This window comes from Archocentrus centrarchus, chromosome 9 (genome assembly GCF_007364275.1).
Source record: "Archocentrus centrarchus isolate MPI-CPG fArcCen1 chromosome 9, fArcCen1, whole genome shotgun sequence".
Taxonomy (NCBI): domain Eukaryota; kingdom Metazoa; phylum Chordata; class Actinopteri; order Cichliformes; family Cichlidae; genus Archocentrus; species Archocentrus centrarchus.
Genome location: NC_044354.1, coordinates 15916014 through 15930826, shown reverse-complemented (window position 1 = coordinate 15930826; position 14813 = coordinate 15916014). Strand labels below are relative to the sequence as shown.

At 41.1% G+C, this 14813-nt stretch overlaps 1 protein-coding gene across 1 annotated transcript in view; it reads left to right on the top strand.

Moving 5' to 3' along the window:
- The window catches only part of ssbp2a (single stranded DNA binding protein 2a), a 58988-nt gene that overhangs the window by 24362 nt on the left and 19813 nt on the right, over nt 1–14813 (top strand). Inside the window, exons 3-4 of the mRNA XM_030737427.1 lie at nt 3555–3616; nt 3942–4026. Of these exons, the coding sequence (XP_030593287.1) occupies nt 3555–3616; nt 3942–4026 (147 nt within the window). The remainder of the gene's footprint in view (nt 1–3554; nt 3617–3941; nt 4027–14813) is intronic.

Sequence of the window (14813 nt, the reverse complement as noted above, 5' to 3'; positions counted from 1 at the left end):
TTTCCAGATGAAGTGGGAATACAAGAAAGTGTCCTGACCTGAACTGTCTGTAATCTTGTTTGGTCTAAGCTACAGCCAATTAAATGTGAGAAACGACAAATGTCATGCTCATTCTCCATTTTCTTCATACCATTTGTGCCACTTTGAGAAAGTAAATCCTTCTTTGTTGTGGTGTAAATGGAAATTGCCGGCTGCCAATAATGTTTCAATATAACTGATGCATTTACTGGAACTGTGAACTTAGACTAAAAGCATGTGGGCCAAACAAACAGAGGCCATTCCTGACCCTCCCAAAAACTTCAAAGAGGGGTATTCCTTCTAAAAATCGCTGTGTCTGATCTGCAGCTGAGGTCAGGACGGTGTGATCGAACACGCCGTGATTCAGTTTTTCCTGTTATTCTAGCTCTTGTTCACACTGCTACTAGAGCAGGTGGCGTAATAAACTTATTCTCTTACTCATATTAAACATAATAGTGAAGGGAAATTAAAAAAAGATGAACATGAGGTCAGTGTGAGGAGTCAGACGCAGACAAAACAATTGTGTCATTGTCTGATAGCAGAAGTCTCACTACTACTCACACTTTATAGCTGTGTGTGTGTGTGTGTATGTGTGAGCATGTGTGTGCGTACAGGGCCAGAGCCAAGGAGTGGACTCCAAACTCAAGCCTAGTCACCACACACAATCAATAGTAAAGCCCATTAGGGGCTAAACTCAGTCATAAGACTGGAGTTACAACCACTAACTACTTTTTCTGTAGGTATTTTCCTGAGCCTTTTTTTTTTTTTTTTACTGTGATTGCTGTTGTGGGTGATGTCACTGATTCTGAATAATGCTGCGATTGTAATTGACGTGTTGTTCTGTGATGTGAAGACATCCCCGTAACCATTTATACTCACACTTGCTCGACTCTCTGCAAGACAAAGCAATCACTTTTCCAACTGTTGCAGCAGTCGCCCTCTGTGCCATCTGGGAAGCCTTATGCTGCTGTGTCAGTATATCACCGAAATGATACGTGAGCCAGGTTACAAGAACTGAGCTGTGCACAACAGGCCAAAATGACAACAAAACAACAAAAATGCACAGCATGTCACCAACAGTGATGTCATTTTTGGCCATTTGCAAAGCTGACAATGGTGAGCATAAACTGCCTCTAAGGTGTTAATGACTGTTTCAGCTTAAATAACTATCCTACCCACTTACCTCCATATATGCGTTTCCTAAACTGGGAAGTTGCTGTATTCCGAACTGCTCCGTCACGGTATATGACGATTGATTTGCCTTAGAGTCAGCTGCAATTGATCACTTTCACACTGCCCTCATAACTGCAGGTCTTTGAAATGACCTGTTGTCCCAGAGAAAATTAAATTTAAAAAATAAAAAAATAAAATTTTTTTTTTTTTTGTTCAGCCAGTTTTTCTGAGTCTTCAGACTTTTTTTTTCATATTTCAGAAATTTTGCTCCTGTATTTCTGATGCAAATCTTAAGATCTTAAAAGGCTCTTTTTTTCCTCTCTGTGCACTGATTTGTCTGAAATAATCATATCTTAAGATAACTGTAAGATCCAAAAGAGAAATTAATTTGCTCGGAAATGAGCCATGGCCAATATCAGAAATTTGTCTCAGTGATCAGATTCAAATCGGTGTAATTTGTCTCATGCTTTTCTTTTGCTTCTCTTGTCATAGACCGATTTATTCTTTAGCTCCATATTTATGATGATGGTGGTTCTGAGTTTACAAAGAAAAGATTATTGTTAACAAAAGTGTCCTCTGGAATACCTAATTAAACCCTTATGAGAGAAAGATCAAGTGAATAGTTTACCCTGCCCGGGATAGGGTTACCAGGGCCCCGCCCTTTAGCCAGGGTTGGGGATGGTGTTCGAGGGAGAGTTCCTGGTGGCTGGATCTTAGCCCATGGGTCCCAGCCAGGAACAGTCTAAAGAAGAGACAAAGGCCGCACTCCGGTAGGCCTGCTACCTGCAGGAGGCATCGTAGGAGTCTGGTACAAATAGTCGGGCTGATCCCTGACTATTGAGGCTGGCTTTTGCAACATGGAACATCACCTCTCTGGTGGGGTCCTGAATGTTTTTTTGTGCTTATGCACCAAATGACTCAGAGTACTCAGCCTTCTTGGAATCGCTGGGTGGGGTGCTCGAGGTTGCTCCATCCAGTGACTCCATTGTCCTGCTGGGAGACTTCAACACTCGTGTGGGTAATGATAATGAGACCTGGAGGGGCATGGGAGGAATGGCCTGCCTGATTGGAACCGAACTGGTGTTCTGTTATTGGACTTCTGTTCAAACCACAGTTTGTCCATAACGAACACCATGTTCGAATATAAGGATGCACATAAGTACACATGGCACCAGGACTCCCTCAGAGTAGAGCTGCTACTCCTCCACATCAAAGGGAGCCAGGCGTGATGGCTCGGGCATTTGACTAGGATGCTTCCTGGGTGCCTCTTTGGTGAGGTGTTCCAGGCATGTCCTACTGGGAGGAGGACTCAGGGTAGACCCAGGACACACTGCAGAAATTATATCTCTTGGCTGTCCTGGGAACGCCTCAGTGTTCCCCCAGATACGCTGGAGGAGGTGGCTGGGGAGCGGGAGGCCTGGGTTTCTCTTTTTATGCTGCCTGCTCCTGCAACCTGGCCCTAAATATATATATATATATATATATATAGATAGATAGATAGATAGATAGATAGATAGATAGATAGATAGATAGATAGATAGATAGATAGATAGATAGAAAGTTAAAGTTACTAAGAGTCAATTCATCAATACTTTTTTGCTCTCTACCAAAAGCTGACTGTAAGAATTACGCAGTCAAATGTATTGGCCTAATATGACTCTAATATTGCAAGACAAATGCCTAAAAGTATGGTAGTAGTATGGTATGCATGCCCAACACAGCCCCTGTTTCACCTCTTTTAATGGCAGTAAGTATTTTATCCCACCTTCAAGAAAGGCATTTTGTAAACCATAAGCCCTAATGCTGTTAGGCATTTTTTGATTAATATACAAAAGCTTTTTTGTTTTTCTTTTTTTAACAGAGATTCCAACTCTTGTTCAGTTTTTGTTTTGTTTTTTTGGAGGAAAGAAAGTAAGCAATTAGGGAGCGAGGCAGAAAACAACAGAACACTGCAGCTAATAAACAGCAGGCTAGGAATCTGTCAGTGAAAGCAGAGGAGGAGGCTGAAGGGTGTGTCGTAGGTTGTACAATAGTTTGGGCTCCTCAGGCTGATACATGTCTATGACTTCATACTCTATACGCCTCCTGACTGAGGAAGCAAACATGAACATTTATACACATACACTTTCACATACTCATGAATAGAAGGGCACACATAGACCCACTTATCCACTTATGAATCCACGAGAATCATAACATAATTACTTAATGGCATGTGTTATAAGAATTCCCTTGCACCCTCTTTAACCTTATAAAGCAGGTAATTCAGATGTCAGGCATGTTTTTATACTTGGTATGTTTCTGAAGCATCTCATTCTCTTTCTCTCTCTCTTGTGTGTGTGTGTGTGTGTGTGTGTGTGAAGATTCGATGGGAGAAGAACATCACATTAGGAGAACCTCCGGGGTTCCTCCACTCATGGTGGTGGTGAGTCTTTTTTTTTTTTTTTTTTTGCAGCAAATGATACCGGATCCATTCGCTTTAACTGTTGTTTTTGTTCATTCCATCACTGCCATGACTGAATAAAATGGTTATTACCTCTCCTCCTGTGTTTGTCTTTATCTCATCAGCCCATCCTCAGTTAACTGTTTGCATACTGTGATACTGCATTTGAAGTCGTCTATTCCAATTTTGATAACAGAAACCTATTTTCTTGATGCCAAGTTACCATGGCTCTGTAATGAGCCATCTTTTTTTTTAATATTATTTCAATGTGTTTGGCTGTAATATTTCTCTTTCGATGTGTTTGTAGCGTTTTCTGGGACCTGTACTGTGCAGCTCCAGAGAGAAGAGACACATGTGAACACTCCAGTGAGGCGAAGGCCTTCCACGACTATGTGAGTGTGCACCGATGAAGCTTTTCTTTCTCTTTCTGGTTCTGTGGCACTCTCAGACTAATTGAGAAATCTATGCTGGAAGGTGCCATATTATAAGGAGACCAAGGCCAGTGTGCAGTATTGAATAAATATATGACATATAAATCCTATAATATCCTTAACCAGGAAATTATGAAGAAATCGAAAAATGTCAAAGTCTACTTCCTAATTATGGGATACTGTTTCATCTGCTTTTTTCCCAAAGCGTTAGAGTCTGTTGTAGGTCAGGCTTGTGTTAGATTTTTTGCTTTGATAGAAAAGCAGAGTCTAACTCATAGTGTAAAGAACTTCACGTCTTGCTGGATGAAATTCAGCTGGATTTTATTTTGATAGGAAGAAGTTGCAGGGCGCAGCAGTCACTACATTTCACTTGGTTTGAGCTGAAAGTGTTCTCTCAGTTGCCTCGGGATGTTAAAGGATGCTAAGGTTGAACTCTGACCACGGGGGACAAATTCACAGTGCACAATCCAGTGCCAAAAAAAAGAACGAAAAAAAAAAAAAAACTGCTGGGCTGTAGCCTAAGATTCAGCTCTCGTCAACATGATCCTCCACATGAGAGTCATGTCAGTTTGACACAGAACCTGATGTTCTGCACAGGTTTAAAGCCTGTGAAATCACAGATGCTCAAGTGTAAGTGGTCCAATCTCAAAATAGCAGCTTTGCCAAGAGTGACCAGAGGTGCACAAGCAGATGACCTTGAAGATCAAATTAATTTTTTTTTTCCCAATGGGTGGGGTTGAAGTTTGTGATTGTAAATTGAATTCTACTAATTTATATTATTTTTTTTATCCCATAATGAATATGTTGGGACTTAATATTATTAATCCCAAATCAGTTGAAAGATGACTTGAAGGTTTTGTGAGGCAGGTTACCATCTTCCAAAAATATACTGAACTACAGCACTGCAACGGCATCTCTGTCCTGCTTCCTACTTGCTATATTTAAGGATTGTACAGAAACATTATAGCTTTTTTAATATTGTATTAATATTTCAGTGATAAAAAATAACAGACTTTCTGCTTATTTAGATCATCAAGTTGAGACAACGTTCATTAATTTCTTTCTTTCTAGTGGAATGCTTGTTGTGATGTTTGGGATGGAGCACAGAGACCTCAGTGCATAACTTAGGGTTTCTACCAGCCACTGGTATTCTGACTACAGCAGCCCTAAAATGCAGCACATACTGTGTTGGGCACATTTATGCTGCAGAGCACACTGGGCAGGAAGACAGAGGCTTGTGTAGTGGAAACATTGTTTATTGCTGTGTTTTCTCAATGTGGCTCCACTTCACTGCTGTTATTCCTGCACATTAAGGCATGGGTTGATCCAGCCATTCACCACTAAAACATGGAATACAGTGAACAGTGCCAGAGCTCCTGAGGTTTTACATTAACTGGTGACTGTTTGAGAGGAAGTGTGGCTCTCCTCTCGTTGAGTTTCAAGGTGTATGTGTGCGCTGGGGTCTTCTCCTGCTTTTTATGTTGTTGTTTTCCCCTCTGGAGCCTGTAGACTGACTCATCAGAATTCTCTACAGTGGTTTATTGAGATGTATTGTTGGAAGTGCACAGGTCAGGGGTTTCTGCCTACCCCAGCAGGATCTTCTCTCTCTCCCCTACGTGTGTGGCTCTGTGGTTTACTCCCTTTTTCCTTTAAGCTTGCAATCCTGTGGAACTGGTGGGGGTTCACTTCCCCTTTTATCTTCATACAGTGGGTGGGTGTGTGTGTGTGTGTGTGTGCCTGTGTGCATATGCAGGTGATGCTGCTGATGCTTGTGATGATGATCGGTGTGATGAATAGGCACTCTTGAGGACGAGGCAGCGATGTGATGATGTCATCCTGGCTCCCTGGGAGGGAGCTGGAGGGCAGCGCGACCTCAGGCCTGAGAGACAAACAAAAAGGAGAGGAGAGGGATGGAGAGAAACAGGGAAACATGGAGATGGATTTTTTTCTAAAAAAAAAAAAAAAAAAAAAGGCAGACCAAAAGAAAAATATAGTATTGTAATAAACTGAAACACAAAAAATCAAAACAAAGCATAAACTACCAAAACACATACAGAGTAATTAAATCTAATTGTACTCAACACAGCCACAATAGTGTGTTGTTTTTTCGATGTATCTGATCAGAATCAATTCAATTCAGAAATCATTCAGAATATATCTTAACGTGATTAGCTAAGGCCACCAGCAGCATCTCGTTCTTACATTTCCTGCAGGGATGTAATCAGAGAATTATAATTAGACCAATTGTAATTAGACCAAGGTCACTTTCAATCAACTGCTCCAATGCAACACTGCATCTCGCAGCCAGTCAGAGGTACTACCCACATATCTGCCACTCAATTAAAACAAAATGAGAGGACAACTGCGGTGGACGTTGTTAGAAAAAAAAAATAATAAAGTAGCATGCCTTAATTTGATGCCCGTGTCTCTCTTTCAGTCTCCTGACTTTGAGACTGATGGAGATTTTAATCAGACATTTTCATGGTAATTATTTTCAGATAGCTAATTACTGAGTGAAGTCCTAATTAATGCTGGTGAGATATAGGAGCTCGCATCATCTTTGTGTCCCATTCCTTTGATAATTGATGGGATTGTGAAAAGGGGTTGGACTTCATCTGCAAGCTTATCCCAGTTTGAACTACCTATTGTAGATATAGTTGGTTTTCTGTGATTTTAAACAAGTAGCTTCATTTTTGTTCTATCTGTTTGCATATGCATGGCATTATGCATATGATTTTGTTATGCAGATATATACATAACTAGATTTGAACATGTGGGGATGGTCTTCTAGGACATTAATACAGTAATCTAATGTTAAAAACTGGAAGAAAGAAAAGACTGATGAACAAAGTGAAGAGAGATACAGTGTTATTGATTCCCATCCTCAGACAAAGCTTTTCAGGCATCAGAAAGGCAGTTTACAGTTCTGTTAAGTGCTTTGTAAATTGTGTTCTCAATACTAAATGAGCAGTTTCCATTTGCAAGGGCCAGTGGAGTCATATAAACAAGTTATTTTTAAATTCTTATGCCTGGCCCGGAAATGACCCTATTAGAGACAAAAGTCCAAATCGTTTGTGTCTTTGAAGAATACAGCACAAATCCGTGCATGTCATTTCAGGGCTTTTCCTAACAGTGTTGTGAGTTTGAAAGTTGACACCTGTTTGGCAGCTGTACGATTTTACTGCATTTGCACCTCGGTGAAATCATGATCACAATGTGTAAGGATGGAAAATCGCTGCAAAATAATTTCTGCGATCTTTAATTTGGTAAATTAGAGTGGAGTCTTTAATATGTTTGTTTTACCGGGAAAAAAAGGGCCATTTTAATTGTAAGCATCTTGGTATGCACTGTGTTAAGTACATTGGTGTGCAATTGTGTATATCTGTAAATGTGTGTGTGTGTGGCACTTAGATAATTCCCACGGCACTCTTACTACTATAAATTTCTCTCAGTAGATTATTCTTACAAGCTCTTGAGTAGAGACTCTGTCAAAGAGGCAGGCTGGTACAAGAAGTACTGGTGACTTTGAAAAATTTGGGGAGTTGGGGGAGAACCGTACTCCCAGCTGAACTCCACCGAGAAGATGCCTGACTTCTGATTTCAGGAGATTATCAGTGTCTGACAGAAGTACTGGTTGTGCTGTGCAGTCTTAAGATAAGTATGTGCTCTAACTGAAGCGAGTCATTGGGTGTAAGACTATCCTGCATGAATTAAGGCTTTTTTTTGGTTTTGTTTTGTTTAAAAAGTGCTTATTGTCAAGTAAAGTATGCTTTAAACTAAAATGTTCTAGTTGATGTCAATGACTGAATCTCCAGTATATCTGAGGCTGTCTTAGGAGGTTCCAAGATGTTGCTGAACTGATAAAACTACAGACAGAAAAGCCTGTGCAAAGCTAAATTACCTTAAAAGTCTCATATTAGACCCCAATTATCAAGTTAATGTCAGTCTCACAGTTTGAGCTCAGAATGCAGCACAGATCAGCTTGTATACTTCTGGTTGAAGCCCTGTTCCAAATAAGGTGTTTCAGAGTTGTTTGAGGCAAATCCAACTTGGCTGGTGCTGCCGCACCTCTTTCAGGAAAACTGCTGTGCCTTTCCTGCCCGTGCCACGGATACCCCGACTAAAACAAGACAGGAGAACAAGGGCTGCCGCGCGGCTCACAGACCCGAAAGAGTGTGAGTGACACAAAAGGAATTCTGTCGCTTCCAGCTTTCCCTCGCAGCTCCACTGTTGTCCTTCCCTTCACTTTACAGTCACAGTTATAAAATCAGGATTTCAAAAGTGCAGAGAAGCAACTATGAAAATGGCCTGTAAGTGACAAACGGTGCCTTGATGGTCCGCTATTCAGCCAGTTTTTCATTCTCATTCCCTTATCTAACAATGTAGCAATATGTCACTGAGAAAGTCTTTATTGTGAATTAGGAGGTATTAAAATACAGTATATTTGAGCACAGAAAGTCAGAGAGAACATAGACTGTAAATAAAAGAAATCCACTGAGTCCCATTACCCTCAGTCTGAGTATTTTCATCATCATCATCTGGGTGTTTTTAAACCTGAAGTGACCAACTGAGAAACAGAGGGACACTCCATGCTCATAGGCTGAAGGCTTGTCAATCACACAATTAAGCACACCCTGCTTTATCATCTGTTTTGAGTATAAAGGGGACCGTGATTTATGAAAATGAACATTTATTAAGACTTGAACACACACACACAGAGATTTCCATACAACAGGATATATTTTTGGAATCAGATGAGTCGCCCCCTGCTGGTCAAAAGGAAAAAATGCATGTTTAAGACTATTTGCATTCGTTTTACTTTTCAAACATGGAAGCTATGTCCATCTTTTCTTTATATTCTATGAGAGAAAAATAAACACGTGGTAACATTATTCACTTTGACTGCTCACAGTGCTAATGGGCTTTGTGAATATTATCGGGGCATTGCCATTAAAAACAGAAGTAATAGAAGGTCTTCTGTTGCTCGGACATGTGAAGACTCATTTGGCTTGCTTTGCTCATAGCTGAGACATTGGAGAGTTAGAAAAGGCAAAAAGGCATTTTCACAATATGGGATCTTCAAGATTAACAAAGAAGGTGACAGATGAATGAACCGGAGATTAAGCAGACATAAAATGCGCTGTACTCAGGCAGCAGTGTTACAGGCGAGTGTTATAGCAGGGGGGGAGCCTGGTATCATTGTGTGGCATCACTGTGGGAGATAGGAGGCACACAGCAGTTAGGGGAAGAAGAGATCAGGAAGCAGTGCCAAGAGCAACCCCCTTTGATAAAAATGCCTTGTCTCATGCTGTCAAATCTTACATTCATACTCTCCCACTCATGCATGGAAGTGCATTCATAGCGCGTGCTGTGACAGCAGCACGTATATTGTATCATTATTGTTAAGCTACACAATAAACAGATTTGTAAATATGTAACAACACTCAGTGCTGCTTTATTCATTTGCATACATATGGTTCTCAAACAGTAGTGTTTGATAAGCACTAGTGCACACATACTGTATCGTACTGCCTGTGAGATGCTGAAGGACAAGCAGCCCCTGTCTGCAGTGAGAGACAAGTAAAATAAAAATGTGTGTTGTTGCAGTGAATTAAAAGACACTAAGTACGCAGTCATTTTGCATTTTTTTTCTCTTTGTATTCTTCTCAGTCTTGTTTGACAGCATGTATTAATGAGTCATAAAAACAACTGTTACCCTAACTGTTCAATGTCAAAATAAAAGCGTCCTTGTAAATATTTAAAACTACTGATCTTTTCTAACTTAAGTAATCTGGTTTAGCAACACTCCTAGGAGTACAGAGACACATCTACATTAAATCGATTAAACCCCTCACCTCAGCAACTCCAAAATTCTTACAGCCAGGCTGTTGACTGCAAGGCTTACTTTCCCCTGAAGTCATCATCTCAAGCCAAGCTACCTTTCAGTCTCCACCAGAAAACTTTTCTAACTACTGTCTAAGACGAACCCTGCAGCTTACGTTTTGATCAGTTTTTTTCTTATAGCTGCAGTCACAGCATTACTGCTAAATATTGAGGGAAGTATCCAGGGACTGAAATTGTTGGTGATGGTAAGTTACTTGATCGTCTTCTGACACCTCAGACTGCCCCTGATCCTCCGTGACCATCTAGCCCCCCACCCCCCGCCTAAAAATTGTCTGTCAAAGCATTTTAATGGGGAATTTGAAAAGGACAATGTATACATCTGCGTACAGTGATCATGACGTTGGGGTTTTCCATCATCTGCACCACATTTTTAAGATTCTTGTCAGAACCTGCTTCACTGTTCCCAAAGACATTACCCTCTAAGTAACGCCCCAGTCACACTAAGTAAGGCCCTAGGGTTAGAGACTGGTCAGCAACCATCTGGCAACCACCAGTTGCCAGATACAAAAGTGTGTATTCCCCGACTCGTTAACAAATGTTTGCTGGAGATTGATGGCAGTCAGTGCAAAGGCAACTGCTAAAGCTCAAGTCACGCAGGCCTAGAGACCAGTCAGTAACCCCCTGGCAAACACGTGTTGCTAGTGCTTGCGAGAGTTATATATCCTTGTAGTTGCTTTGGTTGCTAGCAGATTGCCATGATTGCCCGTAGTTTGCATGCCGACTTGTTTGCAAATACTTGCGGACTATTCTCCAAGTGCTAAAAAGTGCATCACAAACCTGAAATAGAGAACATTCACCTTCAAATGAAAACTTGCACCTTTTGAAATGCGTTGGTTTCAGCAGCGAGGCGCCGCTTTTACTTTGAAGGAGAACATCCCCAATTTATGGTTTGTGTTGCACCTTTTCAAACTTTACTACTGATGAGCAAGTAGTTGGCAAGTGTTTGCAAAAAAGAAGGCATCTTCCACAGACAATACAGGCAACAGTGGCAATCTGCTAGCAACCAAAGCAACCACGAGAAGGCGTTTAGTACAACACCATCTTTGCAGCTGATTTCACCTAGCAACTGCCAACAACCTCCAGGAACTACTCACCAACCCTTTGAGGATACATAGTTTTTTCCCTTGCAACCAGTGGTTGCCAGATAGGCACGTGTGCTAGGGGCCAAAATAAATTACCAAATTTAAAGAAAACAAAATGTTTTTTGTTATTTATATGTGCACTCAGTTTCTGTTGCGTTTTTGTTCTCTTTTTCTTAGTGTGAGTTGTGTTATCACACAGGGATCAGAGGAAAGAAAGTCAACTCGTTCCTTAAAGTAAAATATTCTTTAACACCTTGTACCCTTCAACATTATATTATACTGGTTGAAAATGACATGAGATGATAAAACACAGATAAGGAATATGATATGCTAAGGTGGCCCCGCTGAACCCTGTTCAGGGCAAGATTGAAGGAATGCAGGGGGAGAAGTATTTGTACTCAAACGCAATAATAAAAAAGTCCTGAGTTCATTAGTATAATTACTGAAAAGTGACAGTTTTAATATCTGATGACACTGTAACACTGAACAAACCTGAGCATGGACAGGCATAAAATGCAAACCTGAATTTTGACAAGAACCTGAGTTTGTTTGTGTGCATGCGTTTGAACAGACAGGAGAAAAAAACAGACTGGACAGAGACAACCTAGAAACAGAGACTCTGTTGGCTCAAGTATTGTGGGTAACAAGCTGATTGCAACCAGTAGAGAACCAATGGGGGTTGGGGAGACCCCCGGTCTGTTTCCAGGGAAACAGAGCTCTATCTCCTCCTCCACCCCACAAAACCTCTCACTCCCTCTCTCCGTCTCTGTCCATGTCTCTCTCTCTCTCTCTCTCTCTTACACTCTCCCATGTTCTTTCTTGGCGGTGTTGAGGAGGAGGGAGATGATGAGGTGACTCACTGTAACATCATTGCCATGGCAATGAAGAGCGAACCAAGAGAAGAGGGAGAGAGGAGAGAGGAAAGAAAGAGAATGGGAATTTCCATAGGTGGAGGAGAGATAGAAATGGCTGTCACGATCTCTGTTTTAAAACTCAAAATGGAAATTTCAGTGTGGTACACTTACTCTCTGCTGGGCTACTTATACTCTATTTCTTCAAAAAAAAAGTTGCATTTCTGCCTCCCCCTGCCTATCCCTGTCACTCTCAGCACTGCTTCATCCTGTCTTTTTCACATCAGCACTTTTTTTTTTCCCTCTTCTTCATGCCTTCTTTGCCCCAGTTCTCCTGCCTTCTACATTTCCTCTTTATGTCTGTTGTTTCCTCTTTTGCTGGCCTGTTGCGCACATCCCCCTGCTCTCCAAGGAGTATGTTTTCCACTGGTGTATTACGCTGAGTCATGTCGTACGCGTGTTTAGACATGCTGAGGTGAAGTGTTATGTGATGTTGACATATGCACGCCTCGCTTTCAAGGCAGGGGCAAAGATGAAGCCACGGCACAGAGCGGAGGGGGGAGGTTAACTGAGGGCAGCGAAGCACTAGTAGGTGTAAGAATAAGGAGATGCTGTAACCGGGGCAGTGGGATACAGGAGATAAATTTCAAGTTCATCTGTAGTTATTATTATTGATTATGAAAATAAGGAGCTTTGTCAGGAGCATATATTATGTGTCTGCAGCAGTCTGAGTAAAGACTAGCTGAGCTTTAACAGGGACAGCTTTACTCAGCAAGCTTCCAGCAAGAGTCCATGTTGTTTTTTATTTTACAAAATCTTGAATCATTGGACTTTGTCTGCTTTTAACGCTGGACTTCCTTGACTCATCTTAAAGAAGAATTGGGAAATGCTTGGAAAAATTAACACCGCCAACCTTACGTGGGTGGCTATAGCTCAGGAGCTAGAGCAGGTCTTCTACTCATTGGATGGTTGGTGGTTCAATCTGCATGCCAAAGTATCCTTGGGCATGAAACTGAACCCCAGGTTGCTCTCCGATGCGTTCATCAGCGTGTGGTTGTGTGAATGCTAGATAAAAAGCAGTTAGGCGCAGAAAAAAGGCTTTGTATGAATGGGTGTGAATGGGTGAATAAGACATGTTGTATAAAGCATTTTGAGTGTAGAGTAGGAAAAGCGCTATATAAGAACCAGTCCATTTGCTGTTTACTTACAGGTTGGGATTATGGTGAAAGATCCAGAGATGGAGCTGTAGAAGTAGAGGCAGAGGCAGAGAAAACGCTGACGCGATCAGACTGGCACGTTATCTCTTTGACCCCAACTAACCGCAGTGTTTTTTCTCTTTTTTCTTTTTTTTCCTCTTGTAAACGCCCATATCCTTATTTTGTGCTGTCTCTGTATGCCTGGCCTTCTATTACTTAAAGGACTGCAAGATGAGACAACTTCTCATTAGTTGTTCCTGTGGCAATAAGTCTGTGAATTAACATTTCTGCCAGTTTTCTTAATTACATTTTTCAGTCGCCGTAATTGCACTATGATGTGTTTTTAAATAATTGAAGTGATTTGAATAAAGATGGCCCAGTCTGTCTTTGCGATGCTCTCCTAAATACATTAGAAAAGACCACAATAAAGTCTCATCTTCCATCTAAAGCTGCAGCATTTTAATCTTCTCTCTTTTTTTTCCCCTCCCCACCGTGTTCAGTCCATCTCCCTTATCTTCCCCACTGTCGTTGAACCACGAAAGATAGTGGTGGAAGAAGAGTAACACCCCAGCACCAAAGTGACTATCATTTCCAGCTCTGTATGTGTATCTGACAGTGTATCAGCCTGCAGCTCCACCTCACATATTATACAGCCTCAGCGATGTTTACAAGGGTCGATAATGACATCAGTGATAAAGGAAACACGACCACGGTCACCCCCTGTGCAGCTGATATCACCCTACCTGTAATCACCTAGTGAGACCAAGCAGATTAGCGTTGTGCTGCCATTTTACCAGGTAATCACCTGTAATGTTACACTAGAGAGTGTCTGGGTGCTGGTGGGGATTCTGTTTTGCAGGATAATGTGCTGCTAAAGTTGATAAAGATTGCAAAGATTTAAAAAGATTGCAATGTTAAAGACTGCTGTGCTAGAATAAAACAGAAAATGCTAAACGCAGGCGAGAGAAATTAGCTTTTCATAATAAATTCTTTAGTCTTTACACATAAATCAAGAATCAAGAAGACTTTAAAGCTCATTTCCCCACTTTATTTCCACTTTGTATTTTTTGCCTACTTTCCTCCCCAAAGTCATCAGAATACACATCCTTTCTTATGTGATATTTCAAGGAAACAACCACAGACAATAAAAAGTCAATGACTTTTAGTGGCTTTCAAGCAGCGACGATGGGCAAAATAACAACAGGCAATGCAAAGGGAGTAGGTCCTGAAACTATTCTCAACTTCACCGCACCAGTTGAACAAACTACCAATGACACTGTAGTATCCTGCTGAGTAACTTATGACAGGGTTAAGAATTAACTGTAAAAGTCTTGATCGACTCCCCATTTTTTTATATTTTGATGGAAAATGGGAAATAGGTGCAGCAGTTGTGCAAGCAAAAACTGAAATACAGTATATAAGGCAAAAATAGAGTTTGTGTAATTCAAATTAGTTTGAAAGTCAATATTTGGTATGACTACTTTTATTCTTCAACACAGCCTGAACTCTCTTAGGCAGCTTTCTTGCCATTTCTTTCAGTAGTCTGCAGGAACAGTTCTCCAGGCTTCTTGAAGGACATTCAAAGCTCTTCTTTGGTTGCCTTTTGTTTCATTCCCTGGACTGGGTCCGGACTCTGGGGAGGCCAATTCATGACCAATAGCGTTCCACTGTTTGGTTTTCTATTCAGGTATAGTTTTACTACATTTACAGTGTGC